At 50.9% G+C, this 22,917-nt stretch overlaps 1 protein-coding gene and 1 non-coding gene across 10 annotated transcripts in view; both read right to left on the bottom strand.

Moving 5' to 3' along the window:
• Positions 1-22,917, bottom strand: part of VRK3 (VRK serine/threonine kinase 3) — a 34,511-nt gene continuing 11,594 nt past the window's right edge. For 4 of the 9 annotated variants that reach the window (XM_040252126.1, XM_040252125.1, XM_040252124.1 and 1 more), the window contains 9 exons: positions 19,658-19,722; positions 18,343-18,409; positions 16,702-16,786; positions 16,327-16,432; positions 13,906-13,998; positions 11,033-11,165; positions 9,573-9,693; positions 4,548-4,606; positions 2,568-3,204 (listed from right to left, as the gene is read on the bottom strand). In XM_040252126.1, the coding sequence (XP_040108060.1) occupies positions 3,008-3,204; positions 4,548-4,606; positions 9,573-9,693; positions 11,033-11,165; positions 13,906-13,998; positions 16,327-16,432; positions 16,702-16,786; positions 18,343-18,409; positions 19,658-19,722 (926 nt within the window). In that variant the 3' untranslated portion in view covers positions 2,568-3,007. Of the gene's footprint in view, positions 371-1,550; positions 1,700-2,567; positions 3,205-4,547; positions 4,607-8,419; positions 8,750-9,572; positions 9,694-11,032; positions 11,166-13,905; positions 13,999-16,326; positions 16,433-16,701; positions 16,787-18,342; positions 18,410-19,657; positions 19,723-22,917 lie in introns of those variants that run through there. The other 5 variants (XM_040252128.1, XM_040252127.1, XM_040252129.1 and 2 more) reach the window with 2 other exon arrangements.
• On the bottom strand, positions 21,858-21,930 carry TRNAE-CUC. The gene has a single exon. It is a non-coding gene; the product is annotated as a tRNA-Glu (tRNA).

The following is a 22,917-nucleotide window of genomic DNA, read 5'->3' as shown; positions in this document are numbered from 1 at the left end:
TCCAGGTTCCAATGAAACAATTTATTGTCAAAGCGTAGTGGTGCCAACGGCAGTGTCCCCACTGGGGGACCAGCCCAACCCCCGTCTGTGAACTGGGGGTCTTCTCCACCCAAAACCCCTGGGGCTGGCGGAAGACAACAGCTGAAGAGAGAGGGACAGTCAGAAGGAGGGAGTTCACAGTATCTGGGGCCTAACTTCTGGGTTCCCTGAGGCTGATCTAGACCGATGATGAGCAGTTTCACCTGAAGAAGTGGCAGGAATGCACATTCGAGGGATCTTTTGAGAAGCTTATCTGTGATTCTACAGCAGGCCTTGAGTCACATTGCTCCTTTTTTTTTTTTTTTCTATTTCAAACTCCAGGCTGAAAGTTCTAGAAGACAATAGAAATGGCTGTCAGTGTCATTCATTCAAAGCCCCTACTGTGTGACAGCAGCTTTCCATCAATACTTTCTAGGGATGGGCAACACAACCACAAACAAGAGGACCAAGGAGGCTTTGCTGGGCTTATAATCTGGAGGAGAGTTGTGGAGACATGACAGATTAAACACGCGCTTCCCCCCCGGGAGGGGACAAGGGGTGTGCAGAAAACAGGAGACGTGATAAGGGAGGTGGCCGGGAGGCACCTCACTGGAGCGATCTGGGGAGGCCTCAGGATCTGATGGGCAGTGACGAGGAGGAGCCGGTCGTGGCAAAAACAAAAGGGACGATGGCCACAGGCCGTGGGGATGGCGCATGCTGAGGTCCTGCGGGACTGACCTCTGCCTGGGCTGGGATCTGAGGGGAGGACGGGCACTCGGGCCAAGGCAGAGGCAAGAGGATCCCCAAGTTACTCCAAGGTCCCCGGGCTCCTTAAGGAGCAACTCCTCACTAACTTCCTAACCGAGGACAAACCTGCTGCTGAGTGAGTGGTCCTCAGGGAGCAAGCAGACCGGAAACTATGGTCCTGAAAGGGGCCGTTAGGTTTGCTTTTAAATTTCCACCATATGGGCTGGACGGGGAGGTATGTAAGACAGGCCAGCATCGACGGGAAGGCCGGATGGCCCACTCGGTAAATATGGGTGGGGCATCTGTGAGCCAGGCTAGTGATGTGAGCGGGGAACAGAGATGCAGAGACAGACTCGACCTGGTCCTCATGGAGCTCATCGCCAGCAGGTGACTATGACAAGTGCCCATGCTCCAGGGGACCCCGGACAGAGGATGGAGGCAGAGCCCTGGAGGAGGTGGACTAGAAGGGACTTAGCAACTGAGCGGAGGGGAAGAGAGGGGTGTGGGAGGAGCCAGAGGTCTCTCAGACAGCTGTGGGGGTGGGGACAGAGACTGGGGTGGGGCGGGGACAGGGCAAGCTGGGTGGAGGTCATGCTTTCATATTTGGAGAGTGTCTGTGGTTAAGGTGGAGAGTGTGCTAGGTTTCTGAACAAACAAACAACCTGGCATTTCTGGAGCGCTCTGCACCCAGGAAGGGCGCAGAAACATCAAACGGCATCAGTGGAGAAGGCAGTGGGAACCAGGGACAGGGTCGAGACCCCCCGGTTCCTCCTGCTGGAACCCACCTAGGGTACCACCTGGAGGTCCAAGGGGTCATAGGCAGATGCCCGCAGGTCCTGCAGCAGGGCTTCCAGCTCGTTCCTCAGTGTGGAGTAGGGCGGCTTCTCCTCGTACTGGAGGGCCATCACCACCTTCAGATACTCCTGTAGGGTCTCTGCGGCCAAGACACAGGGGAGGCCTGAGGGGAGCGGCCCCCCAACCCAGAGCCTGGGGGGCTGTGCCCAGAGGGTCTCAGCCACGGTGCTCCTTTGCTCAGGGCTTCCTCTGGGCCCGGCACTGCTGCAGCCACTTAAGATTTTAGTTTTTTTAAAACATTAAACATAAGCACCGGGAAAGTGGTACCAAGAGCAGCAGTGTGCCTGTCACCGAGCATCACAGATAGGGACAGAATAGGACAGTGTAGGCAAACAAGAGCCAGCCGAGACGGTGGCGGTCAGGCTCTCTCGCCCGGCTTCTTCTCACTGCCGTCCCACGGTCCACTTGCTCTGGTCTACGTTGTGTAAACAGTAACTCTGCATGGTTATGGAACAGCTGAGATCATTTATAGCACTGCGCAGGAGAATCATGCCTACAGAAGCACCGCCTGAAAAGCCCCTGCCGCACAGTGGGGTGATGTCAACCATTAGAGAAGAATAAAGCCTGTCTGCCTTGCTGCTGCGAACAAAGCGTGTCTGCAGTTCCTCGCATCTTCTTCCACCTTCTTCCTATCTGCTGCCTGGCTTGCAGCTGGCCTACTCTGGGCTCAACTATAGCAAGACAGGTAGTTACTCAGGATGTTGTAGAAGCCCCAGTAGGGGACTATAGAGGAAACCTAGGCAACTTTTGGAGACCACTTTAAGTTGATGCTGCCTCAAGAAAGCTATTGGGGCTCCTCAGTGGCCAGGTGGTAAAGGAATCTGCCTGCCAACGCAGGAGGCATAGGAGATGTGAGTTCGATCCCTGGGTTAGGAAGATCCCCTGGAGGAGGAAATGGCAACCCACTCCAGTACTCTCGCCTAAGAAATCCCATGGACAGAGAAGCCTGGCGGGCTACAGTCTGTGGGGTCGCAAGGAGTCAGACACAACTGAGCAGGCATACACACACACACACTGCCTCCTTAATTCTGGGGCAGAGCCCACTTGCCCGCTGGCTTGCACCTCTCATGAGCATCCTGTATTAATAAATCTACATCGTGCCTATCATTTTGCCTCTTGCTGAATTCCTTCTGAGCTGAGACAAAAAGAATCTGAGCCTCAGTAAGTCAAGGCATCAGGTGAGTCATTCCAATTAAAAGACAGTGGGGTCAAGTCTTAATCTGAGGTGCACGGATTTATCATCAGCTATCAACTCACACCAACCTTGTTTCATCAAAACCCCTACCGCTTCCCCCTCCTGTATTGTTTTAAAGCAAATCCCAGCTAATTATATGATTTTATCTCTAACTATTTGGTGTGTATCTCTGAAATGGGGGCCAACAAGCTTTTACTGTGAAGTGCCGGAGAGTAAATATTTTTGGCTCAGAACGTGGGGAACCTGTGAAGGGAGGACCAAACTCGGCTGTTCTCCCACAAAAGGCCCAAGGAGGGAGGCCGGGAAGCCAATGCACCAAGACAAGACTGCTTTACTGATGGACGCTGCAGCTTGAATCTCACAGGTTTTGTGTGTCACGAAACGATGTTCTTTTGATGTTTTTTCAAAAGATACAAGTGAAATTATAAACAAAACAGAAACAGATGTATAATTAGAAAGGCATTTTGTCATATGAAATATGTATTTCTAATTATAACCCGTTACTCACATACATATATAGGACTATAAATATGTATTACTGAAGCTAGTATCTCATTAAGCATTTCCTTCTGCAAGGCATTCATACTTTTCCTGTCTTTTAAGTTTTGCTTATCTGTTTAATTTTGGCTGCCTTGGGTCTCCTTTGCTGTACTCGGGCTTTCTCTAGTTGCGGCGAGTGGGAGCCTGCTCTCTAGTTGTGGCGCCTGGCCATCTCACTGCGGTGGCTCCCCTGGTTGTGGAGCACAAGCTCTAGGGTGAGCTCAGCAGCTAGGGCTCCCAGGCTCTAGAACACAGGCTCAGCAGTTGTGGCACATGGGCTTAGTTGCCCCTTGGCATCTGGAATCTTCTCAGCTCAGGGATCGAACCCATGTCTCCTGCACTGGCAGGTGGATTCTTAACTACTGGACCACCAAGGAAGTCCTTTAATTTTTTTTTTAAAAACCACCTGATGGAATCCCTGAGAGAACTGCTGTTGACATTGGCTGCACATCCTCTGCAATGCTTTCTTCTCAGATTTTCTTCTCTGATGAGATCTTTTAATAATGAAAATGGGATCTGACCGTGTGTGGTTTATTTATATGTATGTATGTATTTGGCTGCAAGGGATCTTACAGTTGTGGCACGTGGGATCTTTGATCTTCGCTGCGGCACGCAGAATCTTTAGTTGCAGCATGTGGGATCCAGTTCCCTGACCAGGGATCAGACCTGGATCCTCTGCACTGGGAGCCCAGAGTCTTAACCACTGGACCACCAGGGAAGTCCCTGTCTTTTTCACTTTTAAAATCCCCATAAATGGATTTCATGACTGACTAATGAGTCACAACTACAGTTTCAGCTGACGTTAAGTGTATTTTACCACAATTTTAAAAATATCCATAAAATTCTATAAGTATTGACACAGAAAATCTCCAAGGAATCTTCTTAGATGAAAAAGTAAGTCAGAGACAAATATAGGTGATATGACTCTATTAAAAAAAACCCACCCATGATGTGTATGTGGTTACATGTGTGTGTGTGTCTGTGTGTGTGTATGTGCGCTGCTGTTGTTATTGTTCAGACACACTTCTGAATCTGGGGGTGGGGGAGATTTTTGTTTCTACAAGGGGCACAGATACACATGTGATTTGGAAAACTCGAGGGAAATAGAGGGGTGTGAGGACAGGCATCCCCCGGATGGGCCCGAGTCCTGGTCCCTCCACGGGCCCCGCCTGCTCCCTCCCTTGGGACATACCTGAGGGGGTGATCCAGCGACTGCACTGTCCCACGAGGCCCTCCGGGTTGTCAAGAAACCTGACGGGACAGAGGCACACGTGAAAGGCCTTTCAGGGAAGGACAGTCACCTTTTGAAACAGGATGTCTGGTAGACGTGCCCTAGTTTTCCTTATTCTCATTAGTTGTGATCTAGAACAGGGGTCCCCAAACTTTGGGACCTAATGCCTGATGATCCAAGGTGGAGGTGATGTACTAATCATAGAAATAAAATGCACAATAAATGCAAGGTGCTTGAATCATCCTGAAACCATCCTCCCGTCCTCCACCAGTCTGTGAAGAACTGTCTTCCATGAAACCAGTCCCTGAAAGGTTGGGGACTGCGGCTCGAGAGAGTCACCGTGGATACTGGATGAGTGAATTCTGAATGAGGCGTTTAGGGGAAGCACAGCATTAAGTACTTGCAGGCTTCCAACTACAATATTTTTACCAACTTATCAATACATCACCTGGTTTCACCTGTGTGTGTGCCTGTGTGCATGCTCAGTTGCTTCAGTCGTGTCTGGCTCTTTGTGACCCGACGGACCATAGCCCACCAGGCTCCTCTGTCCATGAGATCCTCCAGGCAAGAATACTGGAGTGGGTTGCTATGCCCTCCTCCAGGGGATCTTCCCCACACAGGGATCAAACCCATGTCTCTTACATCTCCTGCATTGTCATGCAGGTTCTTTACCACTAGAGTCAGCTGGGATGCCCATTTGTATAAATATACATATATAAATATACACACACACACCCCTCTTGGACCATGAAAGAAAAATGAAAAGTTAGGGGGGAGGGATAAATTAGGAGGTTGGGATTAACATATATATACTGGTACATATAAAACAGATAACCAGTAAGGATCTACTGTATAACATAAGGAACTCAGTATTTTGTAATATACTACATGCAAAAAGAATCTTAAAAAGTATATACATGCATATATATACAAACATAACTGAATCACTGGCCTAGACCACCGGGTTGGCTCCCCACTGTCCACCGAGTCATGGGGTGCTGTCATTCCCTTTCCCTCCTCCACAGCCCAGAAGTCCCTAAAAGCCCCAGCCTCTTGCTCCCCAACCCTTTCTGTTCCACCCCCTCCCATGGCTCCGGGCCCAGCTCAGGCCTCACTTTCTTCCTGGCACCCAGCCTCCTCCCCAGCTTTCCATTCACCGACACCCCCCCCCAGAGCCCCAGAGAGTCTGTCTATGCCCAGAGTGGACCCTGCCCCTCCCTGCTCACAGCCATCCCAGGGTTTCCCAGTGCCCTGGTTCGGGGGGAACCTCTGGCACCAAAGCTACCTGCCCCTGTGGCCTGTCTCCCTTCCTTCCTCCCGCCTGCCATGCTCCAGTCACACCAGACTCCTGCTAACCCCCTAACCGGCGCAGGCACCCACGAACAGCTCCGGGCCTCTGCACCTGCCGCTCCTCTGCCCTTGGCTACTTTCCCTACTCTGATACCTGGTAAGTGGCCGCTCTCCCTTCTGGACATGGCTCGAGGGCCTGTCACCTGGAAGCTTCCCCTGGATGACCCCAGGCAGAGGAAATGGGTCCCTCCTGAGTGCCTGCACACAGGTCCATGGATGCCTTACAGCAACTGTCATACGGGTACAAGAAGGACTGGGTCTGACGCGTGTCTCTCGGGATACATGAGGTAAATGACTGAGCAACAGAGTGATGGCATAAAAAGGCTGTGCCAGCCTCAGGACCGTGTAAATTGTGTGAGCACTTCCCCTACACAGGCTCTCACCATCGGAATCGTGGGACCTCTCTGCCCAGCCGCAGGCTTAAGAGCAGAGACCAACTCCAAGTGGAGTCTGTGCTTTCCTAGCTGGGGGCCTCGCATGCCAGAAAGCCTGGGGAATCAGACTGCCTCTCATCTCTCTTTGTTATTCATTCATTCTGTCATGAACTAGAATTTACAAAAAAGAAAAATAAAGAATACATATTTGCTGAGTGAATGGAGAAAAAGCCACATACACCAGTAACATCTGAGAGGACAGTTGAAAAGTGAAAGTGTTAGTTGCTCAATCGTGTCTGACTCTTTGAGACTCCATGGACTGTAGCCCGACAGGCTCCTCTGTCCATGGGATTCACCAGGCAAGAATATTGGAGTGGGTTGCCATGCCCTCCTCCAGGGATCTTCCTGACCCAGGGATGGAACTCAAGTCTCCTGAGTTCCAGGTGGATTCTTTACCATCTGAGCCACCAGGGAAGAAAATGTGCATATAACAACATGCCCCCTTGTGGGCCCTTAGGTCAGCTGACAGGCTGGGCTGGGGGGTCTAGAATGAGTCCCGCATCACCGCTGACATTTCCCTGAGGAGCATCTTCATGTTCCTGGCCCTCCCTCTGTGGCTGTGGTTGGGATCTGGGGATCTGGAAGGAACTGTTATTTATTCTCTCAGGGTCTCCTCGTAAGAGCAGCTCATTCTCATCGCTAACATAGCAGAGTGCGTCAAGGAGCAGTTCACAGACTTCAGCCACACTAAACATGTTAGTGATTGGGCTGTGTCCTCCGACGACCTGTGTCACTAATCCTGAGACCCATTGTTTTCACCTGGCTTCACTGTAGAAAACACAAAATAACTGGAAAACTAGAAAATAAGTGCAAAAAGAAAAGAAAACAGGGCAACGGGCTTGTGTTACGGCAGGTACTGAGGCTGCCTTCCAATGCAGAGGTTGCCTGCAGAAGCCTGGTTGCTGAGGGCTGCTCTCTTTTTCCCCCTTCTGCAGAGATGTTAGGGCGTATTAGCACCCAGGTGGGACCTCCTCACTCACCTTCTAGAGTCGCTTCACCTGTCACCATTGCCACGAGACCTGCCCTGGCCTTTAAATCTAAAAGAGCAGGCATGCCCACACCCTGCCAGTGCCACTGGTGGATGCCCAGGGCTCTGAGCTGACTGCCCCGCCCTCTGACCTCTGACATGCTTTGTGTTTCACTATCTGTTCATAGCCTCTCCCATTAGAATGTGAGTTCCTTGAGGGCAGGGGTGTCTGTCTTAGCTATTCTGTATCCCCAGGCCCTAGAAGAGCCTAGTGCAGGGAAGTGCTCAGTGAGTATCTGATGAGTGGGGGGTGGCTGCATCCAAACGCCACTGATACGCTGTGATGAGCCTCTCAAACTTGGGAGGTACCAGCTTCCGGGTGAAAGGGCCTCCTCTGGAGTCAAAGGGCCTGGGAGCACCTCTCATCAGCTGTGTGACCCAGGCTGATCACCTAATATCTCCGTGCTTCAGATCGGGAGAGCACTTGCCTCAGAGTGGACACAGGGAAGCGGTGGGTGCTCTGCCCGGGGCAGAAAAGCATACAGCAATGTTAGCCGTGAACAGGTCGTTACGGGCAGGCCAATGTGACAGGTGTCCCTTCCTTGGAAGTGAATAAGCAGGAGACCCGATGCGGTGGGGGTGAGGGAAGGGCTCCCTGGGGAGTGACGACTAAGCTGAAACATGACGGAGGATGAGATCTGGGGCGGGGTACCACTGATGCCAACGGAACACACACATACGGGTGAGTGTTCGATTGGCATGTATCAAACACAACGTAGTTTTCAAGGACACAGCTACATCTAAAATTACTTGAGGAGAAGCACTGAGCTTCTTTAGCAATGTAAAAAGTTAAAGAAATGAAGCATTAAGTGAAAGAAGGAGAATGAGACTTAGAATACAAGACCATTTATGCAAGTCAAACGCACTCATCACATGTTTAAGAAAAAAATATAAACTGTCGTTTAAGGACACAGATGTGCCTATACCTTATTTAAAAGCAATAGTCAGAAGCAGTAAACTCGACGCGCATGTAACGGGTTAAACTGGAAGTGTTGAGTGAAGAAAGCCAGAAACGAGTGAGATTCGAAGCAGAGTAACATTTATGCAAGTCAGATACAGTGCCACGACCGTCATGCAATTTTAAAGATACAAGTACATTTAAGCAAGCATATCAGTAGAACACGTATATATTCAGTATGTATGAGTGGGTACCCATGGTTGAGTAAAGGAAGATGGGATAATAAAGGGGACAAAATGAGAGGCTCAACACGAACCATCGACACAGCATGCTCGGAACTGAGAAGACACACAGACTCGATGCTGTTCACTGGAGAGTTTTCTCTCTTTCCACTCTCCCAGGGCTTCTGCAGACAGCTCCTGAGACACTGCTGAAGTCTGAGTCTCTGTTTGAACTTCAAGTTTGCACATCAGATGTGATACTCCACCATTTCCTGAATGGCTCCTCTTGGGGTAGCTCTCCTGCCCCAAGCCTACACCACAGCTTGAATCCCGAGCTCTGGACCTGCAGAACTACCCTGAGTCTAGCTGTCCACTGTCCACATACTCAGCAGCACCTCCCTTTACAGCCAACAGCCCCTCTGTCCTTGGTGCTGAACCGCGCACCCACCCACACCCCCTGTACCCCCACTTCCCTCTGTCCTTGGTGCTGAACCACACCACCCAAACACTTTTGGTTTTATCCCACTGTCCTTGGTGCTGAACATCTAAAACAGAACTAGCAAGATCTTCACACGCAGAAGAGAGGGAAGTGTGGACACCAGAGGCCCGTGTTGCCAGATACTGAGGCAAAGCCCAGGCCTAACTGCTCAGGTTGCCCGTGTGTCCCTGTGGGAGTGAATGAATCATGGTGTCCTGCACACCGTGAGCATTTTCTACGGGCCAGGCTCTGTGCTGAGTGCTGTGCACCCAACTCCCTCAAATCCTTCCACCTTGAGGTGGGCGCTAATAGGATCCCTAACACTGGAGGACACTGACGCTTGTGGAGGGTAGGCTGCCCACCCAACAGCCTGCAGTGGTGGGGCCGGAGTCTGACCCCAGGCAGTGTGGCTCCAGAGCCCACGCTCTGGCCCGCTGGAACGGACGTAGAGCACTGCCTGAGAACTGCAGAGGCCAGAGGCTGCCTCCTCCTTTTCTGTCCCCTCTTGGGTTCTGAGCTTCTGCCCCACCTGCAGGGATGCTGGACCAGCACTGGGCTCTGCTGACCCCTAGACTCACTTCTGTTTCAGCTTCATGATCTCCTCGGTGTTGGGAAGGCAGTTTGTCCATGGCAGGGTCCCATAGAGCCACTTCAGCAAACAGTAGCCCAGGGTCTGGAGGTCACTGCGGCGGGAGGGCCCTGGGGAGGGAGGGAAGGAACGTGGCCACTCAGGCAGACGTTCTGACACGCCCACCCTCATCCTTTCTCTAACCAACTCAAGCATGTGCTCACACATGCAACCATCCAAACATACTGCCTCTCAACTGTTCATCCACTTTTCACTTGTCTACTCTCACTCTTTCACGAGTCAATTACTCATTCACTCCCTTGGTCATCTCTTCAATCCTGGTTTCACTAGCTCACTCCCTCACCTACTTGTCCTTCATTCATGAACCTATTTGTTCCGTGAATCCTCAGAGCCTTGGGTGACAAGACCCTTCCCACATTCTTTTTTAGTATTTGTTTAGCCGCACTGGGTTTTAACTGTGGCACGTGGGATCTTCGATCTTCATTGCCGCATGTGAACTCTTCAGTTGCAGCATCTGGGATCTAGTTCCCTGACCAGGGATGGACCTGGGGCCCCTGCATTGGGAGCATAGAGTCTTTGCTGCTGGACAACCAGGGAAGGCCTCCTTCCCACAGTCCTAAATTCCAGACTAGAGTTTGGGTCCCAGCCCTTGACAGTCCAGTGGAGAAATGTAACAAGGCATGAAGGTGCCTAGAAGGATGGCCACTGAAGTCAGCCTCACTTGGTAGGGAAGGACAGACAAAGCAGACAGCGGGGTTTGGTTTTCTTTCACTTCCTGAATCACATGATTTAAACACTTCACATAAGCATTCGACAAACACTGCAAGCTGACTGTGTCGGACCCTCTGCCACCTGGTGCTGGGGGCACACGCACCATCCCGTCCCTGGGGGACTTAGCGTAATGGGAGGATGCGGGCAGGGACTTGGATGGCCATGGTTTCAAGGGGTTTTGGTGAGAGAGGCCAAGACCTCCTCAAGGCATCTCCTCAAAGTGTGCTCTTCTCTTCCCATGCACTTGCCCAGGATAATCTCACTCCTGTCCCTGGGCTTCAAGTGACAACTTCTGAGATACTGCTGACATCTGGGTCTCTGTCTAGACCTCACTGGTGTGCTGCAGAGATGGATAGTCAATGGTTCACTACTGCGTATCAGCAGCCCCTCCTGGATGACATCGGGGCCCCTCTCGCCTTCTAAGTCCACATAGGTCCTGAACGTGACCCTGGGGACCTGCCGGGCTTCCTGGCAGTCCAGGGCTCACTGGCCTCCGTGCTGCCCCACAGCGCCTGACACGCAGGGATGCTGTCCATGGTTCTGACCCCCACCATGGCTCCCCGCCTTAGTGTGACTCCTGCGTGTGGCCACCTGCTGTCCATGGCTGTGACAACCGGGAGCTGTCCTTGTCTGAGAAGCATGTCTCCAAGCTCCTGAACCCCTTTTCTGGCCTCTTACCACATCCCTTGTGCAGGTCCATGCTAATGAACTCAAGATTCCCCTCATGTGGGCTCCTGCTGCCTTCGGTGTAGGCCACGTGTCTGCCACCTGGCGAATAGCGGAAGGTGAAGCCGTAGCCTGCCAGGGTCACCTGTGTGCACGTGGGGAGAAGCCATACAGTTTGAAGATTAGGAATCTGTATTCTGGAGTCAGAGATTTCAACTCTAGGTGCAATTTGAAACAACCCAATGCCAAACAGTACAGGAGGATGTGGAAAGAACCCAAACCAGTCATTCCCATCACTGCTCAGTCCCAGTTCCCAGAAGTAACCACTAATAGCTTCTCATATGTTCATTTTCTTTAAATAATCAGCAAACACATGTGGATAAGGAGGATGCTCTAATTTTCCACAGAGGGACCGCACCATACCTCCTGTTGGGCACACAGCTTTCTGCACTTCAATAGTGTATTAACTGCAGAGCCAGACAGACCAGACTCCAGTGCCAGCTTGGCCCATTAGTGCCCATACAGCTCTGGGGAAATTATGAAACTCTCTGTGCTTTGATTTCTCTAATGGTCAAATGAAGATAATCATAGTCCTTACCTTGCAGGGTTGTCAGGAGGCTTAACTGAGTTTAAAACACAAAGTGCTTAGCCCCAGACACACAGTTAGCCATACTGACTTTCCAACGGCTACCTCTTATTCTGCTGAATGGAGAGGGGACACCTGTTGGCTTTGTCCATGTGAGACCTACATTTTTCTGGTCACAGTTTGTGATGGTTACTTTTATATGTCAACCTGACTGGGCTACACGGTGCCTAGACGTGTGGCCAAAGGTTAATCTGGGTATGTCTGTGAGGGTGTGACTGGAATGGGTGGTAGACTGCCCTCTCTAGTGTGTGGGCCTCATCTCATCAGTTGAAGAACAGAACACAAAAGCTTAAGTGAAAGGGAATGCCCCTTGCCTGTCCACTTGAGCTGAACATCAGCATTTTCCTGCCTTTGGGTTTGAACAGAAATACCAACTCTTCTCACGTCTCGAGTCTGCCAGCTTTCAGACTGGAACTCACACAGGTTTCTTCAGGCCTTTGGACTCTGACTAGAAGCATACCATTAGCTCTCCTGTTCTCCAGCCTGCCAACTGCAGATCTAGGGACACTGAGATTTTTGAATTTGAGTCAAATTCTTATAGTGTCTCTCTCTGTATATATATATATACATACATATATATATATGTTATGTACACACACACACACACACATACACACACACATACATTCTGTTGGTTCTCTTTCTTGTTTTTCTTATTGGCCTCCTGCTATGTGGGATCTTAGTTGTCTGACCAGGGATCAAACCCATGACCCCTGTATTGGAAGCTCAAGGTCTTAACCACTGGACTAACAGAGACGTTCTGGTTTTGCCTAATATGGTTCTAGGATTTTTCTCTGAGACCACCCCTCTCCAACTCTCAGTCCAAGTGATTGAGGTGGGGCTCACCCAATGCATCTCCACTGGGGCTGCTAAATGGAGGGGATTTAAGCCTCATTTGCTGGTGGTTATTTTGTCCCCATAGCAAAGAGGGACTGCCTGATAATGAGCAATGCAAACACAAGAAGAGCCCAGAGATGGAAGATCCAGTTTCCTAATGACAGGGTCTGAATTTTTAGAATCAGCCATGCCTGAAGCCAGTGAAGTCCTGGATTTTTTCACTCCAAGGAGCAATAAACTGTACCTCCCTGTTTTTAAACTAACTCCCCCCCTTTTTTTTTTTGCTTAAGGCATGTTAAGTTTGGTGTCTAGCATTAGAAAGAGTAATTATGATTTACTTTAAATACTAATCAATATGCTATCAGGAGTATATATTGAGGTTTTCTCATTTTACTGTCAGAATCAGTGTTGTCAGGAACACTTTGTAAGTGTATCTTTTTCTTCCTAATTTTTGGCTGCATCAGGTCTTAGCTGCGGCTCTCGGGATCCTCTTCGCAGTATGAGGGGTCTTTCGTTTGGGGCTTCTCTCTTGTTGTGGTGCATGGGCTCAGTTGTCCTGAGGCATGTGTGATCTCTGCTCCCTGACCAGGGACTGAACCTGTGTCCCCTGCATTGGAAGGCGGATTCTGAACCACTGGACTACCAGGGAAGTCCCTGTAATATATCTTTGAAAACATGGAATGGATAAATTCCTCACAGAGGAACCGGTAGATCCAAAAACTTATGCAGTTCGCTCCATCAACCTTGCACAACCAGATGACCACTGGCGGGCTCTGCTACCCAGGTCCGCTGCTACCTCCCACCCTGACAACTGGCAAGGGAGGGGCCCTCTTCTGTGCACTGACTACCTGTGGAAATGGTGACCAATTAGTGTGAAATGCATGTTTAGCAAATGTTAGGTACTGTATTTGAACCAATAAACGTGAATCCTGTAAAACGCAAAACAAAAATCCATATACATTTAAAATTTTGACTGCTATAAGAAATTACCTTCCAAAAAGTTCGCCCAAGTACACTTCCAATAAGTAAAGAATTGCTGTATCCTCACACCCTTATCAGCAAGAGATTTTTTTTTTTAATTGTGTCTACCCGAAAGGTAAAAGTAGTAGTGTATTTTAATTTCCATGATTACTAGAATATAATAATAATTGCGGGAGATTGAGCATTTTTTCATACATTTAACTGACCTGTGGATTCCTTTTCTATGAACTACTTTTCCTATCCTTTGTCCATTTTTCTACTAAGTGGCTTATCTCTCCTCATTTACTCGAAGAAGCACTTTATACATGATGGATAGCAATTCTTTGTCTGCAATAAGCATTGTGAAATAAATGCAGGTTTTAAGATAGGCGAGCCCGGGAGCCTAGAGAGCCCCCAGGGAGGGCAAGGATCTGGCAGTTACCTGGCACAGGTTCTCTGGATTCACAAAGATATTCTCAGCTGTCACGTTGCCATGAACGTACTCATTCTCGTGGAGGAACTCCAGGGCATCCAGCTAGGGGAGGAAAGCAAGCCTTTCTGTGAGAAGTGCTGATAACACAAAGGGGCTCTGATGTGAAGCCCTGGAAGGAAACTCCACTGTTGGGCCTGGGGTCACGAGGTCCTGCTTGTCGTGGGGGTGGTAACACTGGTAGATTGCCTGTGTGTGCGCTCAGCTGCTTCGTCATTTCCAACTCTTTCCACCCCATGGACTGTAGCCTCCTCTGTCCACGGGATTCTCCAGGCAAGAATACTGGAGTGGGTTGCCATGCCCTCCTCCAGGGATCTTCCCAACTAGAGATCGAACCCGTGTCTCCTGAGTCTCCTGCACTGGCAGGCGGGCTCTATACCCACTGAGCTGCCAGGGAAGCCCCAGTGGTGGACAGGGCCTGACTAATTCCGAGTGAAGCATGTGGCTGCCCGCCGCGACAGCACACCTAAGAATGTCTTAGAAGACATTAGGATTTTGAAAAATTCAGTATTGAAGCTGATATCTCATTTTCCATCGATCTCTTGTATCTATTGGGTTGGCCAAAAGTTAGTTTGTCCTCAAGCCGCTACAGGAAAACCTGAATTAACTTTTTGACCAACTCATTATTTCTTAGTTGATTGAAATCTCTGGAGGGGAAAAAGTTGGTTACTTACTGACCCTTGCCCAAAAAAAAAAACAAAAACAAACCAACACTCATATATACAAAAGAGGTTTTCTCATTTGTCCAAAGAAGCAGAAATACATTTAGTTGAGCACTTTGTATTTTTATTTCTAGCCCTGACTTTTCCACTGAGCTCCAATTGCATATATTGAACCCCCAGGTGCTTGCCGCATCTTGACTGCAACCCCCTTGACTCCAAGGCTTAACTGCCTGCCCCATTCTGCTGCTTCCACAGACACTCCGTCCCCACGGCCCAGCTCCTCCTCAGGCCTGGTCCCCTCTCGTGCCCGCCTCACTCAGCCTCCACCGCACCCTCCCCAGCCGTCCCCACGTGGCCCACGGGGTCCTTCTACACCCAGAGCTGATGCTCCCCCTCCCGTCCTCAGTCCTCACGTGGGTTCCCGGTGCCCTTGGGACAGGAGTCCCGCCCCTCAGCTTGGTGTTCAAGGCCCTGGGTCCTCTGGTCACTGCTGAGCCTCCACACCAACGCAGCTCCTGCCTTCCACCCTTGACACATCACAAGGCAAACACTGCGTTTCGTACCTTGGGGACCCATGCCGCTAGCTGTTTGTTTACAGTTCTCGTTTCTTTTTATCTATCTCTGGCTGCCCTGGGTCTTCACTGCTGTGTGAGGGCTTTCACTACTTGTGGCAGGCGAGGGCTACTCCTCGATGCAGTGCCCAGGCTTCTCACTGCGGCGGCTTCTCTTGTTGCAGAGCACAGGCTCTAAGGCGCGGGCTCAGTAGCTGTGGTGCTCGGGCTTAGCTGCCCCGCACGGCATCTGTGATCTTCCCGGACCAGGATCGAAATGTCCCCTGCACCGGCAGATGGATTCTTAGCCAGTGTACTACCAGGGAAGTCACTATGTGTGCATTTGGCTCTTCCGGGTCTCACGTGTGGTAAACGGGATCTTCATTGTCGCATGCGGGGTCTTTAGTTGCGGCATGCGAACTCTTAGTTGCAATATGTGGGATCTAGTTCCTGGAGCAAGGATTGAACCCAGGGGTGGGCCCCCTGCATTGGGAGGGAGGAGCCTTAGCCACTGGACCACCAGGGAAGTCCCTCCTCCAGCAGTTTAAGTTAGGTCCTCTTCTCCGTCACAGCTTGGGGTCACTTCTATCCAGAGCACTTTTCACTATTGGTGCAACCGTGGCTTAAACTCACCATGTCCCAGCAGACATAGAAACCATGTCTGTGCTGGCCCGCACTGCACTCCCAGGCCCTGGGACGGTGTCTGACACTCAGCAGGGACAGGATAAATATTTCATGGAAGGATGGATGAGGAAGGAACGAATGACAGATGTCCTGTGCTCTCCCCCCACAAGCCTTTGCCTAAGCTACTTCCTTGGGCTGGAACGCGCGCCCCATGCATTTCCACTCCCACTCTACCCAGCCCCTGGCTATTCCCCACTCTTGGCTCAGAAATAAACTCCACCAGGAAGCACAACCAAACCCCTCAATTTAGGCTGGGACCCTTCCTCCAACTCCCACAGCCTCCTGAACATCCCTCATGGCAATACTTATCGCTCTGGTTCTACTGGTCTGGGGTTCAGCGGTGCCAGTCACCCTACTTGCCCCAGTGCCCAGCGGAGGGAGATGTGGGCTGAATGCATCAAAGAGCAAACAGACTGATAAACTAGGACCCAGGGCACCATGCCCTGGATGGGAGCCTGAGACCCTCTAGTACCTACCAGCCGGCAGGCCATCTGGAACACAGACCTCACCGACATCACGTGCTTCGGGAAGTCATCCAGGATCGACTGAAGGCTCCTCCCCAGGATGGGAAGCACCAAGAACCTGGAAGACATGAGTGTCCCAGGAGGTGGGAGAGAGGACCGGGGCGGGGACAGAGTATAGTTCACCAAGGAGGGACTGTGGCTGGGGACCACCAGGTCCCAGTCCAGGGTGAGATGAAGGGTTGGATGGGTGGGGGATCGGTCTGGCTCAAAGCTGGGGGAGGAAGGAAGCGACTAACTGGCCAGTGGCTCCAGGGTCCCAGCCACGCCTGGGCATGAGACAGAGAGACAGGAAGCAGCCCGAAGCGAGTGCCAAGTGAAGTGACTCACCTGTACTTGTCCTGGTGAATGCCGAAACCGATGCAGGTGGGGATGGCCAGCTGGGGGATTGAGTACAGCTTCTTCCACTTGTTCACTGTGGGAGGCAGGGGCCTGACAGGTCAGGGCCCATCTGGTCCCACACCCACAGTGGACCACAGCCCATTCTGAGACTTGAAGCAGAATGCACCTGAGTCCCGGCCAGACCCTGGGTCTCCCTCCTGGTTGAGACATTGCTTCTGTGGGTGGGTGAGGGCTAGGGGGGGAATCATGGGGGGGTGTGAACGTGGTTTTGAGGAAACACTGACAAATCTGGAGTGAGTGGAAGGGGTAGAGTGACCATGTAACCCATGAGTTCTCACTCAGAGAGCTAATGAGATCGGGAAAAGTCTAAACTGATCACTGTGTCACTAGATTTCTGACCACCTTTCAGGATCTCAGTTGGATGGTAGAGATGGAGCAGTGTGCTGATGAAAGTTTAATAACTGGTTGTTCAGGAAAAAAATAGCCCTGATTTGTGTTTGTGGATTTCCGTGGTGTAAATGCTTCCCAGTACAGCCAATTACAAGCTACCAATGTGGTATCACCGAAGATAAAGAGCTGGGCAGAGAGGCAGTAGTATGCCCTTATATGGTATTTCCACCACACGGATACAGTGAATGGAAGCAACCTCAAGAGTATAGATAATAGGGACTTCCCTGGTGGTTCAGTGGTTAGGGCTCCGTGCATTTACTGCCAGGGTCCAGTTCAATTCCTGGTCAGGGAACTAAGATCCCACATGCCACACAGTCTGGACAAAAAAAAGCACAGATTATAGATGACAGGTAATGGAAAATGTAGACAAATAATAAGGAAGTGGTAAACTTCGAGTGTTTATTACCCTTGCTCCTCTCTTTTTCACATTTTATTTATCTCTGGCTGTGTGGGATCCTGATTGCTGTGAGGTCTTTCCTCTGGTTGTGGCGAGCTGGGGCTACTGTTTGATGTGGAGCACAGGCTCTACGGTGTGGGCTTCAGTAGTTGTGGTTTCTGGGCTCTAGAGCACAGGCTCAGCAGTGGTGCTGCATGGGCTTAGATGCTCTGTAGCATGTGGGATCCTCCTGGGTCAGGGATCAAACCTGTGTCTCCTGCATTGGCAGGCAGATTCTTTACCACTGAGTCACCAGGAGAGCCCACTCTTGTTCTTAACCTGATTGTAAATTGATATGATTAATTATTATTTATTTGGCTGCGCCAGGTCTTAGTTGCGGCATGGGAATTCCGAGTTGAAGTGCAGCATTCAAACTCTTAGATGCGGCCTGTGGGATCTAGCTTCCTGACTAGGGACTGAACCTGGGCCCCGTCCACTGGGAGTGCAGTCTTAACCACTGGACTACCAGGGAAGTCTCTGGTACAATTAGTTTATGATGGCTGTTTTAATAACTGGCTTACAGTATTTCTGAAAATGTAATACACGGCTCTCAAGAGCTGGGACGATGAGCCAGCCTCAGGCCATGTCTGTTGTCTGTCCTCTGAGGCCTGAGGGGTGATGGGAGCAAACCTGGGCCTTGAAATTCATCCCCACCCTTCCCACACCTTCAGGGAGAAGCCAGTTGTTCTGACCAAGCTGGTACCTCCAAACTCACCCCACTTGCCCACTTCCCTGAGGAATACCTTGCAAAGGCTTGGCAGCCCGCTGGAAGAAGTTCTGTTCGTTGAACAAGCGCCCATCCTTGGCATCCTAGTTGGGGGGGGAGGGGAAAAGGCTGTCATACTGGAATCTCATAGGCAAGGGCTCCCAGATCATCACTGGCCATGGGTCATCCCAGGGTAATGCCAGCAACACCCTAGGTTGCTTCATGCGACCACGTATCAGAGACTTTGAGTAACTGCCTAGGTTCCTTTTCTTTTATGACAGGATCCACAAGTTTTCCCTAGATACAGGCCCTTCAGCTAAACACCACATTTTTCCAGTCTCCCTTGCAGTGAGGAATGGCCACACGATCAAGTTCTGGCCACAGGGGATGTGAGCAGAAGAAAGATGGGCAACTTTCAGGTTATGCTCTTAAAGGGCTAGGGCAAGCTCTCCCCTTTCTCTTCTCCTGTTCCAATTGGCTGGAATGCAGATGAGATGGTAGGAGCTGGAGCAGCCATTTCAGCCCATGAGATGATTACAGGTTGAAGGTCTTGGAGCAACAAGAGAGAAGGAAACTAACCCCTTGTTTATGGAACCACCATATCAGCCCTGGGCCACCGCCCCAGACTTTTAAGTGAAAGAGCAATAAAATATTATTTTTGTGTAAGCCATTATTAACATTGGGTCACTTTTCCCAAGCAGTCAACCCAAATACTTTAATTAAATACAACTAGTAAAGCTGGGTTCTTAAGAGCACAGGATCAAAGAGAGCTGGATTCAAATCCCAGCTCTGACATTCATTCATTCTTTCTATAAAGTACCTATTATGTGCCTAGTATTCTTTTGGGTATTGGTGATACAGCAGTGAACAAAGCAACTTGCCCACTGGTGCCCCTGGGCAAGTGACCAAGATTTTATTTTCTCATCTGTTAAATGGGGGAACACGGTGACTATCCTAAAGGTCTGATTATGAACCAGGGCTGGGCACAGAACAAGCTCTCAGCAAGCAGGTGCTATAACTCATCTGCAAGTCTGGCTCCAGAGCCCTCACTTGAAATCACTCACAGGGCCTCCATCTAGATCCAAGGGAGGACATCTGGACCAGCTGTCCCAGTTTTGGGCGCTTGTGCAGATCACACGGCCAGACAACATCCGAGTCAGGTCTCGGGGACGGACCTGACTGCAGCCTCTGAGGGGCCCCATGTCGGAGAGCCCAAGGCCAGAGGAAGATGTGCCCCGCCCAAGGCCCCTGGGCCCCTGCTGGCCCAGGCTGTGCTCTTTGGCCCGTCCAGCCCAGCCCTCCCCTCCCCTCCCCTCCCCTCGAGGCTGCCCACCCCACTCGGGCCCACTCACTAGTTTAAGTGAGAATCTTTGTTTCTGGGGACTTGACTTGCTGCCAGTGGTGGAGTCAGACTCAGCTGTGGACGGACAAAATGAGGGAGGTTATCATCTGCAGGGAAGATGAGGGTCACTGCCCTCCGAGTAACAAGCAGCAGTTGTGGTTAATGAGTTCCCACGGGGTCAAGTGCATTCTCAACTTTCAAGACCTGAACCTTCTCATTTTCAAACAGCTTCTTTCTTTCTACCTCTTTCTCTCTCTAATACACAGCTGTGCACACTTGTGGGTTCCCCTAGCGAATCCCTGAGCCTGGGGGGTGATCCTGAAGCCTCTGACTCAGCCGCTGTATGCATGTGTCTGCATATATGGGTGTGTGGCTGAATCACACTGACTCCATCAGCGCCATCTTAGGCCCACTCTTCTGCCCGCTCCCCTTTCTTAGCCACTGAGCTTTTGCTTATGAGGAGTGTACCCAAACCAGCTGCGTTACTCATTAATTCTTTCCTTCCTCTGAAAACTGGAAGAACACCTTCTGCTGACACAGATGGTTCATGAGGAATAATGGTCATGAGATCCCTGGGGGAGGAACCCCCTGGTTCCTGTTGGCCTAGACATGCTTCTCCCTCAGTAGTCAGACTCTACCTTTAGCTTCGTCCCCTTTAATTCCCTCTGCACCCGCTGGCAAAACAGAGTGCACTTGCAAATGCTTCCAGATTGCTGACCACTAAATCCTATCCGTATGTAAGTTACGATAATCTTCATAACTACTTTATGTTCCTTGTTTTTTTTTTTTTTTTTGGCTGTGTTCGGTCTCAGTTGCCGCACTCCGACTCTCTAGCTGTGGTGTGTGGGCTCAGAAGTTGTGGGCTTAGCTGCCCCGTGGCACGTGGGTTCTTAGTTCCCAGACCAGGGATCGAACCCGCATCCCAGGCATTGGAAGGTGGCTATCTTAACCACTGGACCAATAGGAAAGTCCCTCCACTTCGTTTTTCTCTTTTTTAAATCTCAAGGTTCCTTTTTAGGTCAGGGGACACTATTCATTATTCCTGTCTTTGACCACTATATAAGCTCCCTCCCCTTGTGGGAGGGCCCCTGCAGCAGCCTTCAGCCCCTCAGGGATCCCCTGAGCTCCAAGTCCCAGGGCGGCCCATATGCAAAGGCTGATGGCAGGGGATAGGAAGGCCCAGCGGTGGTGGCCTAGCACAGAACCATGCTGAAGGACCACTTCTGCTCCAAAGCCCAGAGCTCCAGCTGAGTCCCATCCGCCCCCATCCCCTTTCTCCGGCTGCCTCACCCACTTCCTTCCCTTAGCATCTTTAGGTGTCGATCTCCCCCTGGGGCACTTCCTCTAAACATTCTTAGAGCTCTGCCCTTTCCACTTAATGTCAGACCCTGCAAAGTCTCCTGTCCTGGCACACATTGTTTGCTTTAAGGCTCCTGACAGCCCAGAGAAGGTCTTGTGGGCTCAGTCACGTCAGACTTTTCTGCGACCCCATGGACTGTGGCTGCCAGGCTCCTCTGTCCATGGGGTTTTTTAGGCAAGGATACTGGAGTGAGTTGCCATTTCCTCCTCCAGGGGATCTTTCTGACCCAGGGATCAAACCAGAGTCTTTCTACTACCATATAATTATGGTGATTGTTGTTAGCTATATTAAATATATATATAGGCTGCATTGGGTCTTAGTTTCAGTATGCAGGCTCAGCTGCTCTGCGGTATGTGTGATCTTAGTTCCAGGGATAGAACCCATGTCCCATGCACTGGAAGCGGTTTTAACCAGTGGACCACCAGGAAGTTCACTCTTGTTTTTAAAAAACGAAAGAAAAGGAAAATTTTATCTGAGACAAATCTGAGGATTACAACCAGGGAAGAGCATCTCAGAAAGCTCTGAGAACTGTTCCATGTTCCCACTTCACGGATGAGACCAGAGAGCTGAAGCTTAGAGAGGCCATGTGGCACGGGAGGCTCTGTGCCAGGCAGATCTGGGTTCAAGCCCAGGACCCCCCGTCAACTCTGTGTGACTAGGTGTCACAGAGGCTAACCCCTTTTGGGCCTCTCTGCTCCACATCAGTAAAGCAGGAGTGATGAAGCTCATCCCAGAGAGCAGAGGCAATGGTTCAGAGGGCAGGACAACAGTGGCACAAGTGAGAAGGAATCACAGCCGGCTTCACTCTTTTTTTTTTCCTGGCTGTGCTGCATGGCTTGTGAGATCTTAGTTCCCTGACCAGGAACTGAACCTGGGCCCTCAGCAGTGAGAATGCAGAGTCCTAACCACTGGACCGCCAGGGAATCCCTCAGCGGCACCTTCTTTTTTTAATGTTTATTTTTTTATTTGGCTATGCCAGCTCTTAGCTGCAGCACGTGGGATCTAGTTCTCCGACCAGGGATTGAACCCGGGCCCCCTGCATTGGGAGTCTTAGCCACTGGGCCACCAAGGAAGTCCCAGCTTCACCCTTCATATGAGCCACTCAGTGACCCTCTTCCCAGCCTCAGAGCCTGGCACCACTCTGGGCACACCGGGAGCACTCAATACGTGGCAGCTTTTAAAATATAATCAGCTGAGCGCCCACAGCTGGTAAGGGGCAGAGTGGCCTTGGCTGAGACACAGCTCATTCTAGAGTTTGTGAACTGAACTATCGCCCAGGGTCCCAGCCAGCCCTCTGAGTCATACTTCCTTTTTTCTTTTCTTCCCCACCCTTCCTAGCCACCCAGGCTGGTGTCGTCTAAGACACTGAGATAAAGGGCAGGGAGGTGGTAAAGTGACTAAGAAGCCATGCTTGCCCACAAGAAGCTCTGGCTGGAGCAAGGCAGGAACCAGTGCTTACTGAGCCAAGGCCGAAGGTGACCTGAGCTCAACCTTTAGGAGGGAAACTTAGGAAGGTGCTGGTTTGAGGGGGAAAGGGGGTCCTCCCCACCTGTGAGGAGGGGGCTGGGGGGAATCTTCGAGGGACAACCAGGAAGTGGCCAGGGCACCTCGTAGGCATAATAGCAGGATCTGTCTCACAGAGTCACCTCGAGGTCTGAGGGTAAGCACCACTCAATCTATCACTCGATGAAAGCGTTATCCTAGACGCCCGACACTCAGAAGCAGGTAGGGCGGCTGGCAATTTAAATACAATTTCCCTGCATTTCTGTGCAGATTATAAAGGGCTTTTCTCCTCCACTCTTCTAACTGTCCCTCCCGCTGACAGCTGGAGAGCCAGCTGGGAAACTCCCATTACAGACAGGAGCCAGCAGACACCCAGGAAGGGCGATGGACGTGGCCGAGGCCCCTGG

Source organism: Oryx dammah, unplaced genomic scaffold, assembly GCF_014754425.2.
Source record: "Oryx dammah isolate SB20612 unplaced genomic scaffold, SCBI_Odam_1.1 HiC_scaffold_13, whole genome shotgun sequence".
Lineage (NCBI taxonomy): Eukaryota > Metazoa > Chordata > Mammalia > Artiodactyla > Bovidae > Oryx > Oryx dammah.
The sequence above is the reverse complement of the archived record's forward strand: the minus strand, read 5'-3'. Positions and strand labels throughout refer to the sequence as shown.